This window comes from Aotus nancymaae, unplaced genomic scaffold, assembly GCF_030222135.1.
Source record: "Aotus nancymaae isolate 86718 unplaced genomic scaffold, 86718_ANA_hifiasm-v0.15.2.pri h1tg000117l, whole genome shotgun sequence".
NCBI classification, from domain to species: domain Eukaryota; kingdom Metazoa; phylum Chordata; class Mammalia; order Primates; family Aotidae; genus Aotus; species Aotus nancymaae.
Genome location: NW_026988532.1, coordinates 6,892,851 through 6,906,371, shown reverse-complemented (window position 1 = coordinate 6,906,371; position 13,521 = coordinate 6,892,851). Strand labels below are relative to the sequence as shown.

Below are 13,521 nucleotides of genomic sequence, written 5' to 3'. Positions count from 1 at the left end.
ATGAGAGCTTTAAAATTGTATCTTATGGGAAAGTCTAACGTTTCCCATAAGATAAATAAAAGCATCAGTTTTATTTTGAGATTTTGGCTAAAATTTTACTTGGTTAAAGAATGTTTTCTCAGAACTGGAGATTTTAGGAGTGCCTATGACTTGACAGAAACAATCGGGATAGACTATTCTGATGTTCTTTAATGTTTAGTTGGTAATTCTAAAGGAGTAGGACATACTTTGGTAAATTGGATGCATGGTCCAGCTAGCTTAATCATCTGTCTTGCATGCTGGGGACTATATGGAGAGTGATTCCTGTCCATCATAGTATTGGTCTCAGATCAATGTCTATTTCAGACAGCTTCAGGTCTCCTTTGGTCTCTAGGATTTGCATATTTGTCTGACTTATCTTTAGTTTTGATGGAAACATAATTCATATAAGCGAACGTCTATTAAGGTAATAGCTTTTTGTTTCAGAAATGTCTTCTAAAGTGTTTGGCCTGATACTTCTAGAGCTAGTATTTGAATATTTGGCACAAATGTTTGCCTTATCTACATATAAATTTCATATGTGTAGAATAATTAGTTCTTAAATTCAAAAGTTATTTGACTAGCCAAAACATGATATCTGACTTTACAGGAGATGATGAGTATTTAAGTGATGATATGTAAATGGAATATGTCCTGAAAGGCCCCGCATAGAATTGCTTTTATTGAGTAATACTTTGGTAGTATGTCCTTGGATCAAATCAAGAAAAGATAGAAAGGGAAGGCACATAGTTGTATTTATAATAATGTCATTGAACACATTGGTTATATATCACACAATTTCTCTTTTATGAAAACCTTTTAGAGTATCTCTTTTATCTTTTCCTTTTTTAGCCAATTTGGTATGTGAAATGATAGTTTGTAATTTAAACATACATTTCTTTTGGATACTAGTATATGTTTTATATATTGATTTTTTTTTAATAAATTGCCCTGCTAATTTTCTTGCTATTTTTCCAGTTGGGATGTTCATTTTTTTCCTTAAGGACTTTCAGTAGCACTTACATATTGCAAGGACGGTACTCTTTTACCCTACATATTGTAAACATTTTTCTGCTTTCTCTTAGAATTTTTTATGGTTTTTAATTTAAATACAACTTTGGGTTTGTTTTTTTAAGTGAAAATAAGCCCAGCCATCTTTGGTTTACTTTTATTTCCTTTAAAGATTATGTAAGTAGTTATCAATATTTTCTCCAAATACTTCTATTTTTGTTTTTTGTTTAAAATAAATTTCAGGTTTCTATCTAAATTTTATATTTAAGTATAGAATATAAGCCTCATGAAGGCAACAATTTTGTCTATCTTATTAGACAAAAAAAATTAGACTAAAAAATCCTTATCACTGGCTATTCTCATGGCACATCATAGGCATGTAATAGATATTTGTCAAGTAGATAGTATAAATCTTTATCTAAACTTTATATTGTTATAAAATGTGAGAGAAATGTAGCTTTCTTAACCTTTTTAGAAGGCTGGACATGTACTTTTAAGTTATATTTAAACCTGCTGTTTTTCCTCTGTCCCGACATTCTTCCTCTTGCTTTCCACTTGTTTCTGTAGAACATCCTTCTGTGGTAATACCCTGACAAAGTCATATTCTACTTTTCAGGTTTTCCTAACATGATCTTTCTTTGTAGCATATGTCATAGCTGCACTTTCACGATCGTTTGTGGAATTATTTAAACGTTCTTCTCCCTGCCCCCTCCCCACAACCCACCATTAGGCAGGGACTTTACTAATTTTTGTTCATCATCATATCCCACTGCATGGCACATATTAGATAATTAATACAGTTTTAAAAAATGAGTATTTTATATTTTGAATAGACTAATAAGCTGCCACAAAAATCATATGTCAAGACCTTGTGCATATTTGGTCCCCTTCAAGACTACATTTTTTATTATTGGTCTTTCTGTCCCTTTTATTATCAGTCCCATACAGATTTAGTAACTATACCTTAAAAAACCTTTTAGTATTTCTTAGGTTATGATGGCTTCCCATATACTCTCTACAACAGATGTGTCCAATCTTTTAGCTTCCCTGGGCCACATTGGAAGAAGAAGAATTGTCTTGGGCCACACATAAAATACACTAACAATAATGATAGCTGATGAACTTTAAAAAAAATCACACAAAAAAAATCTCATAATCCTTTAAGAAAGTTTACGAATTTGTGTTGGGTCACATGTGGCCTCCAGGCCATGGGTATGACAGTTTGATCTACAGTAATTTACTACTTTAAAAATTTTCCCAAGTATTCTCACACATTTATCTTCCAGTTGTATTTTACAATCATTTGTCAAGTTAGATCTCATTGTATATTTATACAAGTGTGTGTGTGTGTATGTGTGTGTGTGTGTGTGAGAGAGAGAGAGAGAGAGAGAAGGGGGGGGAGAGAGAGAGAGAGAGAGAGAGAATGTGTGTTGGTTTGCAGGAAATGAGTTGTTTTAAATTTGTAAATTAACTTGGAGAGAGGTTGCGTATTTATAAGATATTCCATTTTCTTATTTAGGAGCTTGCTATGTGGCTTTTAATTTCTTGAATGCTTTTATTTCTCTCAGTTAATTTAAAAACTTTATATAGAACCTAAACATTTTATGTTAGGGTTTTTCTGAGACATTTTCATGCAGAAACCAGTTAACATAGGAGGCTTGAATTTGCTGTCTTTAGAAGGATCTGCTTGCAGGGTTGTCTTGTCCTTGGCTGTCATCTGAGAACTTGGCTTTGGAATGTTCCCTGTTGTACTAAGTGATAAGGTTATTTGGTGTGCCAGGTTTACTGAATTTCATTGTGCCAATCTGCCTATACTTTTAAAAAAAATGTGATTTATAGTGAGCACTGACTTCCTTCTGGGAGTTTTTTGAAGATTGTGGCTGAATATGTAGGCAGAGAGTGTCTGTGTGACCAGTCTCTCCAAGATCTTTGAACTGAATCTCAAGGGATTTTTCCAGATACAGATGCTATACACATTACTGCATTTCTCTGCTAGAGAGCATTAGAAACTTATACAGGGATCTCTTCAGGTACCACTCGATGTCTTCATCTCTCATTAGTTGTATCACTTTTAATGTCTTCTCTTTTTCCCAATAGTTCCAATAATGTCATCTGCAAATGAAAATTCTGTATACTTCTTTTCACAGTATTTATCTTTCACATTCATTTTTCTTGTCATATTACAGTGATTAGATCTTCCTGAACAACATTGATAAATACAGTTGTCTTCAAAACTTTATTTTCAATATATTTGTGATAGTGTTTTATATTAGATATGTTTTCTATTATCTTTAGTTTAATATTCTTTATTAGAGTAAGAAACTATCTCTCAATGTCAATTTAGTTTCATTAGAAGCACACAATACATTTTATTAAAAGTCTTTTTTGATATCTGTTGAGACAACCCAATTTTTTTGTTCTTTATTAATGTGATAAATTGTCACATACATTTTAAAAGCTGTATTTAAAAAGAGTCATGATATAGCTAAGTATCCTGAAGATAATAAACTATCCATATTATTTTAAATGATTTTTAAATCTTGCTATGGAAATGATTAACTTAAGTAGTATGCTTCTTGTAATTTATTGCCACTTAATTAATATAATTTAATAGAAGGATGCAAGAAGAGATCCATCGTGTTATATCATGGAGAAAAAATAATTTTATATATTAATAATAAACAAAAATAAGATTGTTTAGCATTTTCTTAAAGGACATTCTCAAAGAAGTAATCTGTATTTAGTGTCTGGCAAAATGAATAATTTCTGTATTTTCACAAAAATACACACAAAGCTATGTGTGTGAATACATTTTTATAAATCCACATTTTTTTAGTACACAAAAAGCCTGTTGCATTAGGACAGGTTTTTTGAAGCACTGACGTTTGCTTCCAGCTCTCTTATTTTTACTTTCAATGCAATATGATGAAATAAACCATTTTACATATACTACATAATTGCCATAATGTTCATACTGGTAATACTTGATTGTTAATACTGATAGAGCATGAGACAGCATGATGTCCTAAATTGGTTCTCATCTTATTTCCTCTGTAATTGGCCATGATCATTACAGATGATTTCATCTTGCTAGGATTTGCTTCCTGTATTCTATAACTATATTTCTAAAATGATATAGAGATTTAAAAATCCACAGTTAAAATAGACAAAAATGTTTATTTTAAGCATATCTTTTTAAAAATAACATGTATTATTATTTTATTGTATTACTAACTACACTGTCATACTTATTACTGAAATATGAGTACCATTACAGTTTTTTGTGAAAATATGATATTAATCTGTTCTCTCACTGCTAATAAAGACATACCTGAGAGTGGCTAATTTATTTTAAAAAAAGTTTAATTGACTCAGTTCAGCATGTCTGGGGAGGCCTCAAGAAACTTACAGTCATGGTAGAAGGGGAGGCAATCACATCCTTCCTCACATGGCAGCAGGAAGGAGAAGAATGAGTGCCCAGTGAAGGAGGAAGCCCCTTATAAAATCATTAGATCCTGTGAGAACTAACTCAGTATCATGAGAACAGGATGGGGGAACCACCCCCATGATTCAGTTATCTCCACCTGGTCCATCCCACAACATGTAGGGATTATGGGAACTATAATTCAAGATAAGATTTGGGTGGGGACACAGCCAAACCATATCAAAGATTAAATATTTCTCACAATGAAGAGAGGATATATATAAGTAACTATAAATTCTAAGATTTAATGGAAATTTAGTGAATCATGATTTTCTTCAGTGTTCTTTCACATCAAGAGATAAAATTGTTTGGCTTAGTAAAGTGTCTCTGTCTCTACTACTTCCATCTTTGTATCTGATAATGTGGCAGAAGGCAGCTTTTGAAAATGAATGAAGAAATGCTACAATAAAAGCATATTTTCCTGATTTCTATCAACTGTTAATATCTAGCATAAATTTTCCTGGTAGAATGTTTGATGACAATAAAGAGGAGACCAGTAAAAAGGAGAAGACACACTCTCCACATAGGTCAGTGGGGAGGTGGACATACAAGTACTTTTAATGCTACTTTTAGGGCTTTACAAAGTTACTGAAAACCTAGGAGGTCTACTTAACTGGGCATCAGATGTTATGTAAAGTGTTGTGGAGGCTGATGTATTTTAATTTCAGCACTGCTCCCATCTGCTTCTCTGGTAACTGGCCCTGTTAAACCTATCTAACGTTATTGTCTAGTGTGTCTATATTAGGGTTCTCTAGAGAAGCAGAACAAACAGGATAGGGTGTGGGGGGTAGGTGTGTGTGGATGTGCGGGTGTGTATATGTGTTTGTATGGAACCAAACAAGTTTGGTTTGTATGAGTTTTTGAGGAGGTATTTTTAAGGTTGAATTGACTGAAATTGGCCACAATTTCAGGGAATGAAAAATTGAATCAGAGGATAGGTTAAGAGAAAATGATTATGTGGTGGGTGTGAGGGAGAGGAGAAAGTTCACTGTGATTCTGAAATTCCTATGTTAGAATGGAGTAAATGAATCAGTTATGTCAGGAAATACATGGAAATTGAGTTTTGAATGTGCTGCGTTTGAGATGCCTGAGGAGCAGTTGGGAATGGGTATCTGGAGAACAAAGAGGTTCAGGCTAGGGGGAATGTGGGGTCCTCAGCTTAGGCCTGTGTTGGAGCCAGGTGAGAAGAAGAGACCAGCTAAGGAGAACATGTAAACCGATATGAAGCCCTAAGTATCAACATTCCTTGCCCTATAAATATTTGATTGCCTGATTAGTTATATTAATAATGAGTTTTATGTGAAGCAAAAGAAATGGGAACATTTGAGTAATCTACAGGATTTCCCTAATATTCTCAAAAGCAAATTGTCATATGTTAAGGCGGATCACTAACCTGGAATTATTTAGTATATCAGCATGACTGAGTGAGTTAACTAATCTGTTTGACTCTCAGCACTCATCTGTAGACAACCCAACCCTGTGATTGGTTTTACTATATCTACTCGTGTCTTACTATAAGGAAATCTCTATGTAGTAGCAGTGGAGTTATTTGTTTGTTTTCTTTCAACTAAATGTGATGTCAATCCTGTATAAAATCTCACTTCTTTCCTTGGCCCCTGCAAACCTATCTCATCTCTTTGCTAATTTGGCTCCAGCTGAAGGAGGCTTCTTTCTGTTCCTGTCTAAGGGTCTGCACACATAGTAGTTACTCAGTAAATTCTTCTGAAATGGATGAATGACTCTGCCTTGTAGATTTGTTCTGAGAAGTAAATTCGAAAAAGTATATGAAGAGCCTAATGATGTACCTGGTGCATTAGAGGTGTGAAATAAATACCCCTTTTGACCATTTTATTTTTTGTTTCTCCAAATCCGTAACCCTGACGTTTCTGTCCTTTTCTGCTCCAATCTACTTTCCCAACCCTTCTTCTCCAGCCAGCTTACTGTCTGATTTCTGCACCTCCACAGGCCATGGACCATATATGATCTCTTCAGTTCACATTTAGTATGGCTTCAAGAGGCAGACTTTTGACATTAATTAAATTCTTACCTGTTTGGAACTTATTTATGTGAATTTCTGGCTGTAGGAGACATACTTCTATTTGAAAACTCCAGGCTGATGAATTTTTTAAGTTGCCAGGGCTCATCGAATGAAGCCATACTAAGTATGAATTGAAGAGATCACAATTTCACATGTGGGGTTTTTCATATGTGTCCTCTCTTGAGTAACCCTATTTCTTATTACATGTAAATAATTATATATGAATTCCTAATCCCAAGGACACTGATCATATAAGTCATTGTGCTGGAGATTCTCAGAATAGTGAGTATCCTCTGGGGACTTGGTCACAGACCTACAAAGGGACTCTTCACCACTCACAAAGCACTATCATGATCGCACCATTATTATATGGATTTGGAATCAACACTTCATAAATTGTAGCCAACATTGATTGAACACTATGGGTCAGGCAGTATTCTAAGCACTTTACATATATCACTTTACGAGTTTGGTTTTATTTGTATTCCTGTTTTATACTTACTAACTTGCCTAAGGTCACTCTGCTACTGTTTGGCAAGTTAGGATGTAAGCCCAGGTGGTCTAGTTTCAGATTCCTGTCCTTACCTGTGCTTTTTATTCAATACTGCCTTAGCAGCAGTTTCGGAGTCATAGAATTAACATCTATTCTTCAGGGTTTGAGTCTAGATTTTTAAAATAATATACCATTATAGTTTTCAAATAATTCTAATAGTTTCTTTCTACTCTGTACCTAACACTTCAAGTCTTTTTTCCCATAAGGCAGCTACTGTTAACAATATATTCAGAACCTTTTTCATCACAAATTTTTTATGAAACATCTTAGTGTGCTTGTGATTCCCCCTTTCTGTTGTTTGTTTTCTGAAAGTTCAGCTTATTCGTAGTTGGTGAAAGTTTTAAATACCAATGGTCCAGACATGACTCCAGTATGTTCGTGTGTGCATGTGTATGTTCCATCTGTGTCCGAGGCAGACTTTTGAAATCAGTTAAATTCTTAAATGTTTGGAACTTATTTACATGAGTTTCTGCCTGAAGGAGACATACTTCTGTTTGAAAACTCCAGGCAGATGAGTTTTTTTTAAGTTGCTAGGACTCAAACTTATTTGACAAATCACCTATGACCCTATTACCTTGATGCTCAGAAACAAATGAACCAATAGCCCTTCCTGGCTAAGGAAATGGGTTTTGATAGAGTTTTCAATGCATGGCTTTATGGACTCAAGAATCAAATTTTTTCTAAACAATGTGAAGAAAGTTTTGTTTCTAGATCCTTATATTTTCTCTATGTCTTTCTGCAGAAAAGCTCTGTAATTTTTAATCAGTAACACAAAAATGCCTCTATGGAAATGTCCATAATTCTTAGCAAGCAGTGAAACATTTTCCTAAAAAGTGAGGTCACCAGAAGCAGAGAGCAGAGAAATCCCAGATGGCACTAATATTTGATTTCATTTTTAACACGCTCATATTCAGCAGATGGATTGGAAGGCTGACCTCTCTGACACTTCTGCATCACTGCCTGCTACTCCAATTGCCTTTGTGAATGTTTTTTCATAAGACTTCTCCTGGTATCTCAGAGATTGATGCTTGGTTGCCTGCCTGTGTCATGCTTCATTTCACCAGGGTTCTGTGTGGTTGAGAGTTGCTGTATTCTATAAAAAGGGGAAATCCTGGCTCATCAGTATCTCAGGCTTTTCCTACAATCTCTCAAATTGCGTGTAACGTCTTGGAACACATCATCTTAGCTTTCTACGTGCACCCTTGATTTGTGTCCATCTTTAACTAATCCTAGTCTAATTTTTCAACTTTCTTTTGCCATTGAAAATATAGCAAAAGCCACAGTTACTTTTGCAGCAACGTAAATAGCTAACTCAAGAATAATGTTAAAAAAAAAAGTTAAAATACCTACTAAGCACAAAAATTTGAATATTTTAATGTGAATATTGCTGATCTCCTCCTTGAGCTATAGTTTCAGTGGTCAAGAACAAAGACCTGAGTTAGAGTTTCCAATCATTCCATTTTCCTTAAGGGTAAGCTTTACTTTAGAGTATGTGTCTATATTCTTATTTGTAAGCTAGTGATATTATTCGTGCCAGGCAGTTAGGATTGGTGTGAAGATTAAATGAAGAAATGAATGTCATATGGTCATCACAGTATCTGGCACAGAGTAAATGCACAAAGCATATTGGTTTGTTGTGTGCAAAATAACCTTTGTATATATAATATAAATATAAAATGATTGATAAATTTTTTTTTTGTTATTAGATTGTGAGAAAAGTGAAATGTTAAGAAATCTTTAATGATCATACTAATGCTGTGTTTTAAAGCTTTGTATAAAATTACTGTATTCCTTGTTATGGACCATTATGATGTCCACACATCTATTTAGAGATGACCCTCTTCTCCCTCCTACCCTCATCTGCTAGTTTCAGTGGCATGGCTACAGACAAGAAACTGTCCAATAGCATAAGTATGCAGTGGGTTTTGTTTTTTTTCCAGGCAGGCTGACCTCTATGGCCATTCTTTAAAGTTCTCTGAGAATACCCAATTCTGAGGAGGATTAGGTCGCTATGTCCTTCCAGGTTACTTGTTCCCACACAAGCAGATTCTGGTACACATTTTAATGCATAGCATACTTTTGGCTTAGAAAACATTGCATATTTAGCAATTACTTTGCTTGAATCAGATCTCTACCTGATGTAATTTTGATGAATTTAGGGTTTAGATGACTAAATTGCAGCTTTGTTGTGAAACTTTCTATAGAAAGTTATGTTTTCTCCTTTTTATAGGTCTAACATAAGGCCAGACTATGCAGACTCCAATTTCCACGACTTCAAGATGCACACCTTCACTAGAGTCACATCCTGCAAAGTCTGCCAGATGCTCCTGAGGTAAGCTTGCTCAGTCCTGGTTTTCAGTTTAACGGAATGATGTAATTGCTAAGTGTTTCAGACTTGTCTAACCTTCTAACCAGTAGGTTCTAAAGTGGGGATTTTGCCTTAGCAGTCTGGATCCCACAAATCTTTGCCAGGCCTTCTGCCTGGACAGTCCTTTCAGAAGCTCTGGCACGCTCCTCACCCTCTGCTTGAAGAGCACTGTTGATACCTCTTTTCCTCTTCTTACACTAATGATTTCATATGGGCAGAATTTTGCACCATTTAATACACCACTCTCTAATTTTACCTTTCAGGGGAACATTTTATCAAGGCTATTTATGTTTTAAGTGTGGAGCGAGAGCACACAAAGAATGTTTGGGAAGAGTAGACAATTGTGGCAGAGTTAATTCTGGTGGTAAGTCATGTTTATTGTTGCGATTCTGTTTTTAATGAGGACATAAAATTTGCTAAACATAATTAAGGCCTAATTTACTCTGAATATGTGTTTATTGTAACATATCTGCTTTTGAAACTATTTATAAGCACAATTAGAAAAATCCTTATAATTTACGTGGCTTTTCTACGTAACTTTGTATTAAATTATTTAGAATTCACGTGACTTTTATACATACCTTGGAGACAGAGGTCTTCAAGATGGAATTAGGTGGTTTTATGTCACCTATTTCATTAAAAATCTTAAATAAATTACTAAAGCCGTACAAATATAGCCAAAACAAATCAATACAGTAACAAAACAACAGAAAGAATCTATTTTTCACTTCTATCTTTAGTTCTTAAATTTCCTTTTTATTTTAAATATTTAGCTCAGAAATGATAATGTTGCCAGAAGTAAACATCACACAGACTAATTCATGAATTAATGAATTGAATACATTGTCATTTTGCAGAACTTAACAAACAGCCTATATCTTTTGGATTTTATGTAAATATTTTCCCCTTGGTTTTTAAAAATAATGCTGCATGATTGTTACATGAGCTAGTTTCTAAGACTGTTGGCAATTATGCATTCAGTAGCCTATTGCCTCTCTGTGTTCCTCTTAGGCTCTCTTCCTTCTCTTTCTTTTCTGGCTTCTTTATTCTTTCTCTTTCTTCTTTTTTCTCTTTGTCCTTTTCCCCTGAGTTTCTCTGTGTTTTTATCAATAAGACCTTTCAAAATCAGTAAAACTTTTGAACACAAGAAAGGATCTTTAACAGCTTGAGTTCAAAAGGTAGCCATGTCAACCTTTGATTTTCCCAAAGGAAAAGGTGGACACTGAATTATTTTGGATAATGTGAAAAAGAGTAAAATAGAGAATAGCTCATTTCAGAGCTGAGTTCAGAAAATGGGCAATTGTAGAAAAGGTGAATCCTATTAAAAGATTGAGATCACAGCATATTCCTCTGGGACATTTTTAAAGCACCCTGTGTGCCGTTCTCTGTGCTAGGCTTGAGCAGCTGTGACATGACAGATCTTGGCATGAGTTGAGTGCCTACATTGTGCCTGCCCTGCCTGGGTGCTCTACTGGGCATCTTCTTGCATGAGCTCATTCCATCTTCAGAATGGCCCTGCACATTTCCTGATGGGGGTCAGATTGCTCATGCAGTTTACTCAAGTCCTGTTAAATAAACTTACTTCTTACATCTGTTGGAAGGTCAGAAACACTTTACAAAGTTGTAAAATATAATAGAAATAAAAATTATTGTTGTTATTTTTTGTCAACCTGATACAGTTTATCACTTAAATTTTTGTTGTTCCATCTTTATATGTCCCACTCTTTAATCTCTTTGGAGACAGTTAACATGCTATTTACTCATGGTAGGCTAATGTTTATATAAATCCCAAGGCCCTGTCTTGATGAGATATCTGTGAAGAATGTAAAATGATCCTGTAGTTGGCATGCTTTTAAAGGAAATAGTGTAGGAGAATAGTTCAGTGTCAAGCAGAGATAGTTGAAATCCTAGCTTTGCCATTTGCTAGCTATGTGAGCTTGGGGAAATTTACTTAAATAGTCTTGAGCTTTTGTTTATTCATCTTGTAAATTAGAGGATTATTATGAGGACCCAGTGAGATAATGTTGATTCTTACTACAGTACCTGAGCAAAGTAAGAACTTACTATTTTCATCTAAGGTGATAGAGTGAAAAGTCAGTTTTTGTGTGTGTGTGTGTGTGTGTGTGTATGTTTTTTAAGACATGGGCTTACTTAGTATTTTTGTTGTTTTTATGATCTGGAGTACATGTGGATGGGAAAGTTAATGAGCAATCTAAGTTGCTTATTCAGTACAACCAAGATTCAAATCAAGGCAGGCCAGCCCCTGAGTTTGTTCTTACCACTGGGCTCTGCTACCAGTTAGGTGAATTAGCTGTGATGATAACGTCAGATGTGTCAAAAGCCCACTACTGAATCTTAATAAGTAATCATGTGCTTCCCTTTCTCTGTGAAAGGGGGTGATTTTCTAATGTTTTTTTTAAAGGCAAAAACACTTTTAAATTCAATTAAATTAGTAACTGCCACATGTTTTTAGGTTTGAGTGTCCTGTAGTGCTGCGAGAAGACATCCATTCCCGGGGACCATGCCTACTGTCTTCCCATGGAATCTCTCCAGGCTGGATAGACTTTAGACACTTTCAGTTCTAGGGACCCTTATTTTAAGATGAAGAAACTAGGTCATAAATATATGAAAATAAAATAATTAAGAATAATGCTGTTAGTGCCCTGCAGATTGTAGATGCTTACTTAGACAGGTATCATCAATTAAAAAGTACACTGATGGAGACATAGTTTACTTTAATAGGGCTTTTGCATGGAGAAGAGTGTGATTATGATTTCAGCAGAACTTGTCGTTGAGGGAAGTCATTCCAACAGCCAAATTTAAAGCAAATGAGTACTACTGATTTAAGGCAAACTCAAATGTTTACATAGTTCAGACTGCCCCATAACATTAAATCATACGTGGTTTGAAATTCACCCCTACTTTACAGAGCTTCATAGCAATAATGTTTAACGTAGTCTAGACTCTCAAGCAACAAAAAGAGATCCTGATTGACTTAATGTGGGTCAGGAGTCCACTCGTGGTCTAGAAAACTGTGACTAGTAGGAGTTGTGACAAACATTGGATAGTTGGCGTGAAAGGCAATTCCAAAATGGGGAGTAGGAAGAGGTTGGTTAATGGATGTAAAAGTACACCCAGATGGGAGAATAAGTTCTAGTGTCCTATAGCACTTTAGGCTGACTATAATTAACAACAATTTATTGTATATTTTCAAATAGCTAGAAGAACAGATTTTGAATATTCTTGACACAAATAAATGATAAATGTTTGAGGTAATGATATGCTAATTATCTTGATTTGGGCATAACACATTGTATACATATATTGAAATATCACGCTGTACCCCATAAATATGTATAATACTGTTAGTTCCCTGCAGATTGTAGGTAATGCTTACTTACACAGATATCATTGATTAAAAAGTAGCATCGTTCTCTAAACTGTTATGTAATTCACTACAAAACAGGAAAATTTTTAAAAACCTCTGGCTTTAAATGTTTCAATTAAAAATTATAAAACAAAAAATTTATGAAGGGGGGCATACCATCTTTATTCAACATCAGACATGTTTATAGAAAGGGATGGTCAAGTAGAGAAGAGGCACTAGTTGTACAAAATGACAGGGTAACCCAGGGGCTAAATGAAAGCTAGACAATCTTTTACTGTACCTTTTAATGGACAGATCCATAGGACATAACATTGAGGCCTTACCTTACTTGACCTTTCTTTTTCATTTGACACTATTAATCATCCTCCTCGATGCTATCCTTCACAGCCTGTCATGCCCCCATGCCATCTTTTGGAAATCTGATTGGCTTTCCTGGCTTAGCTATAACCCACACCCCAGGCAGATAAAGGTCCATCTGTGCCTAAAACGTCTCTCCTGAAATATGGATTTTAAATTTCCATCTTCTCTTTACATATTCCCTCCCAAGTGTTTTGCAGTGACCTCAAAGGTCCCATAACTAAAATCAACCTCATTCATCATTACTACAAACTTCCCTCTCCTATGTCTTGTCTAAGTTAAAGGCCCACCATCCATACATTCA

General features: G+C 34.9%; 1 protein-coding gene across 2 annotated transcripts in view; it reads left to right on the top strand.

The window, feature by feature from the left end:
• VAV3 (vav guanine nucleotide exchange factor 3) overlaps positions 1-13,521 on the top strand; it is a 389,657-nt gene that overhangs the window by 253,589 nt on the left and 122,547 nt on the right. For both annotated transcript variants that reach the window (XM_012466320.3, XM_021667516.2), the window contains exons 16-17: positions 9,335-9,436; positions 9,736-9,836. In XM_012466320.3, the coding sequence (XP_012321743.1) occupies positions 9,335-9,436; positions 9,736-9,836 (203 nt within the window). The remainder of the gene's footprint in view (positions 1-9,334; positions 9,437-9,735; positions 9,837-13,521) is intronic.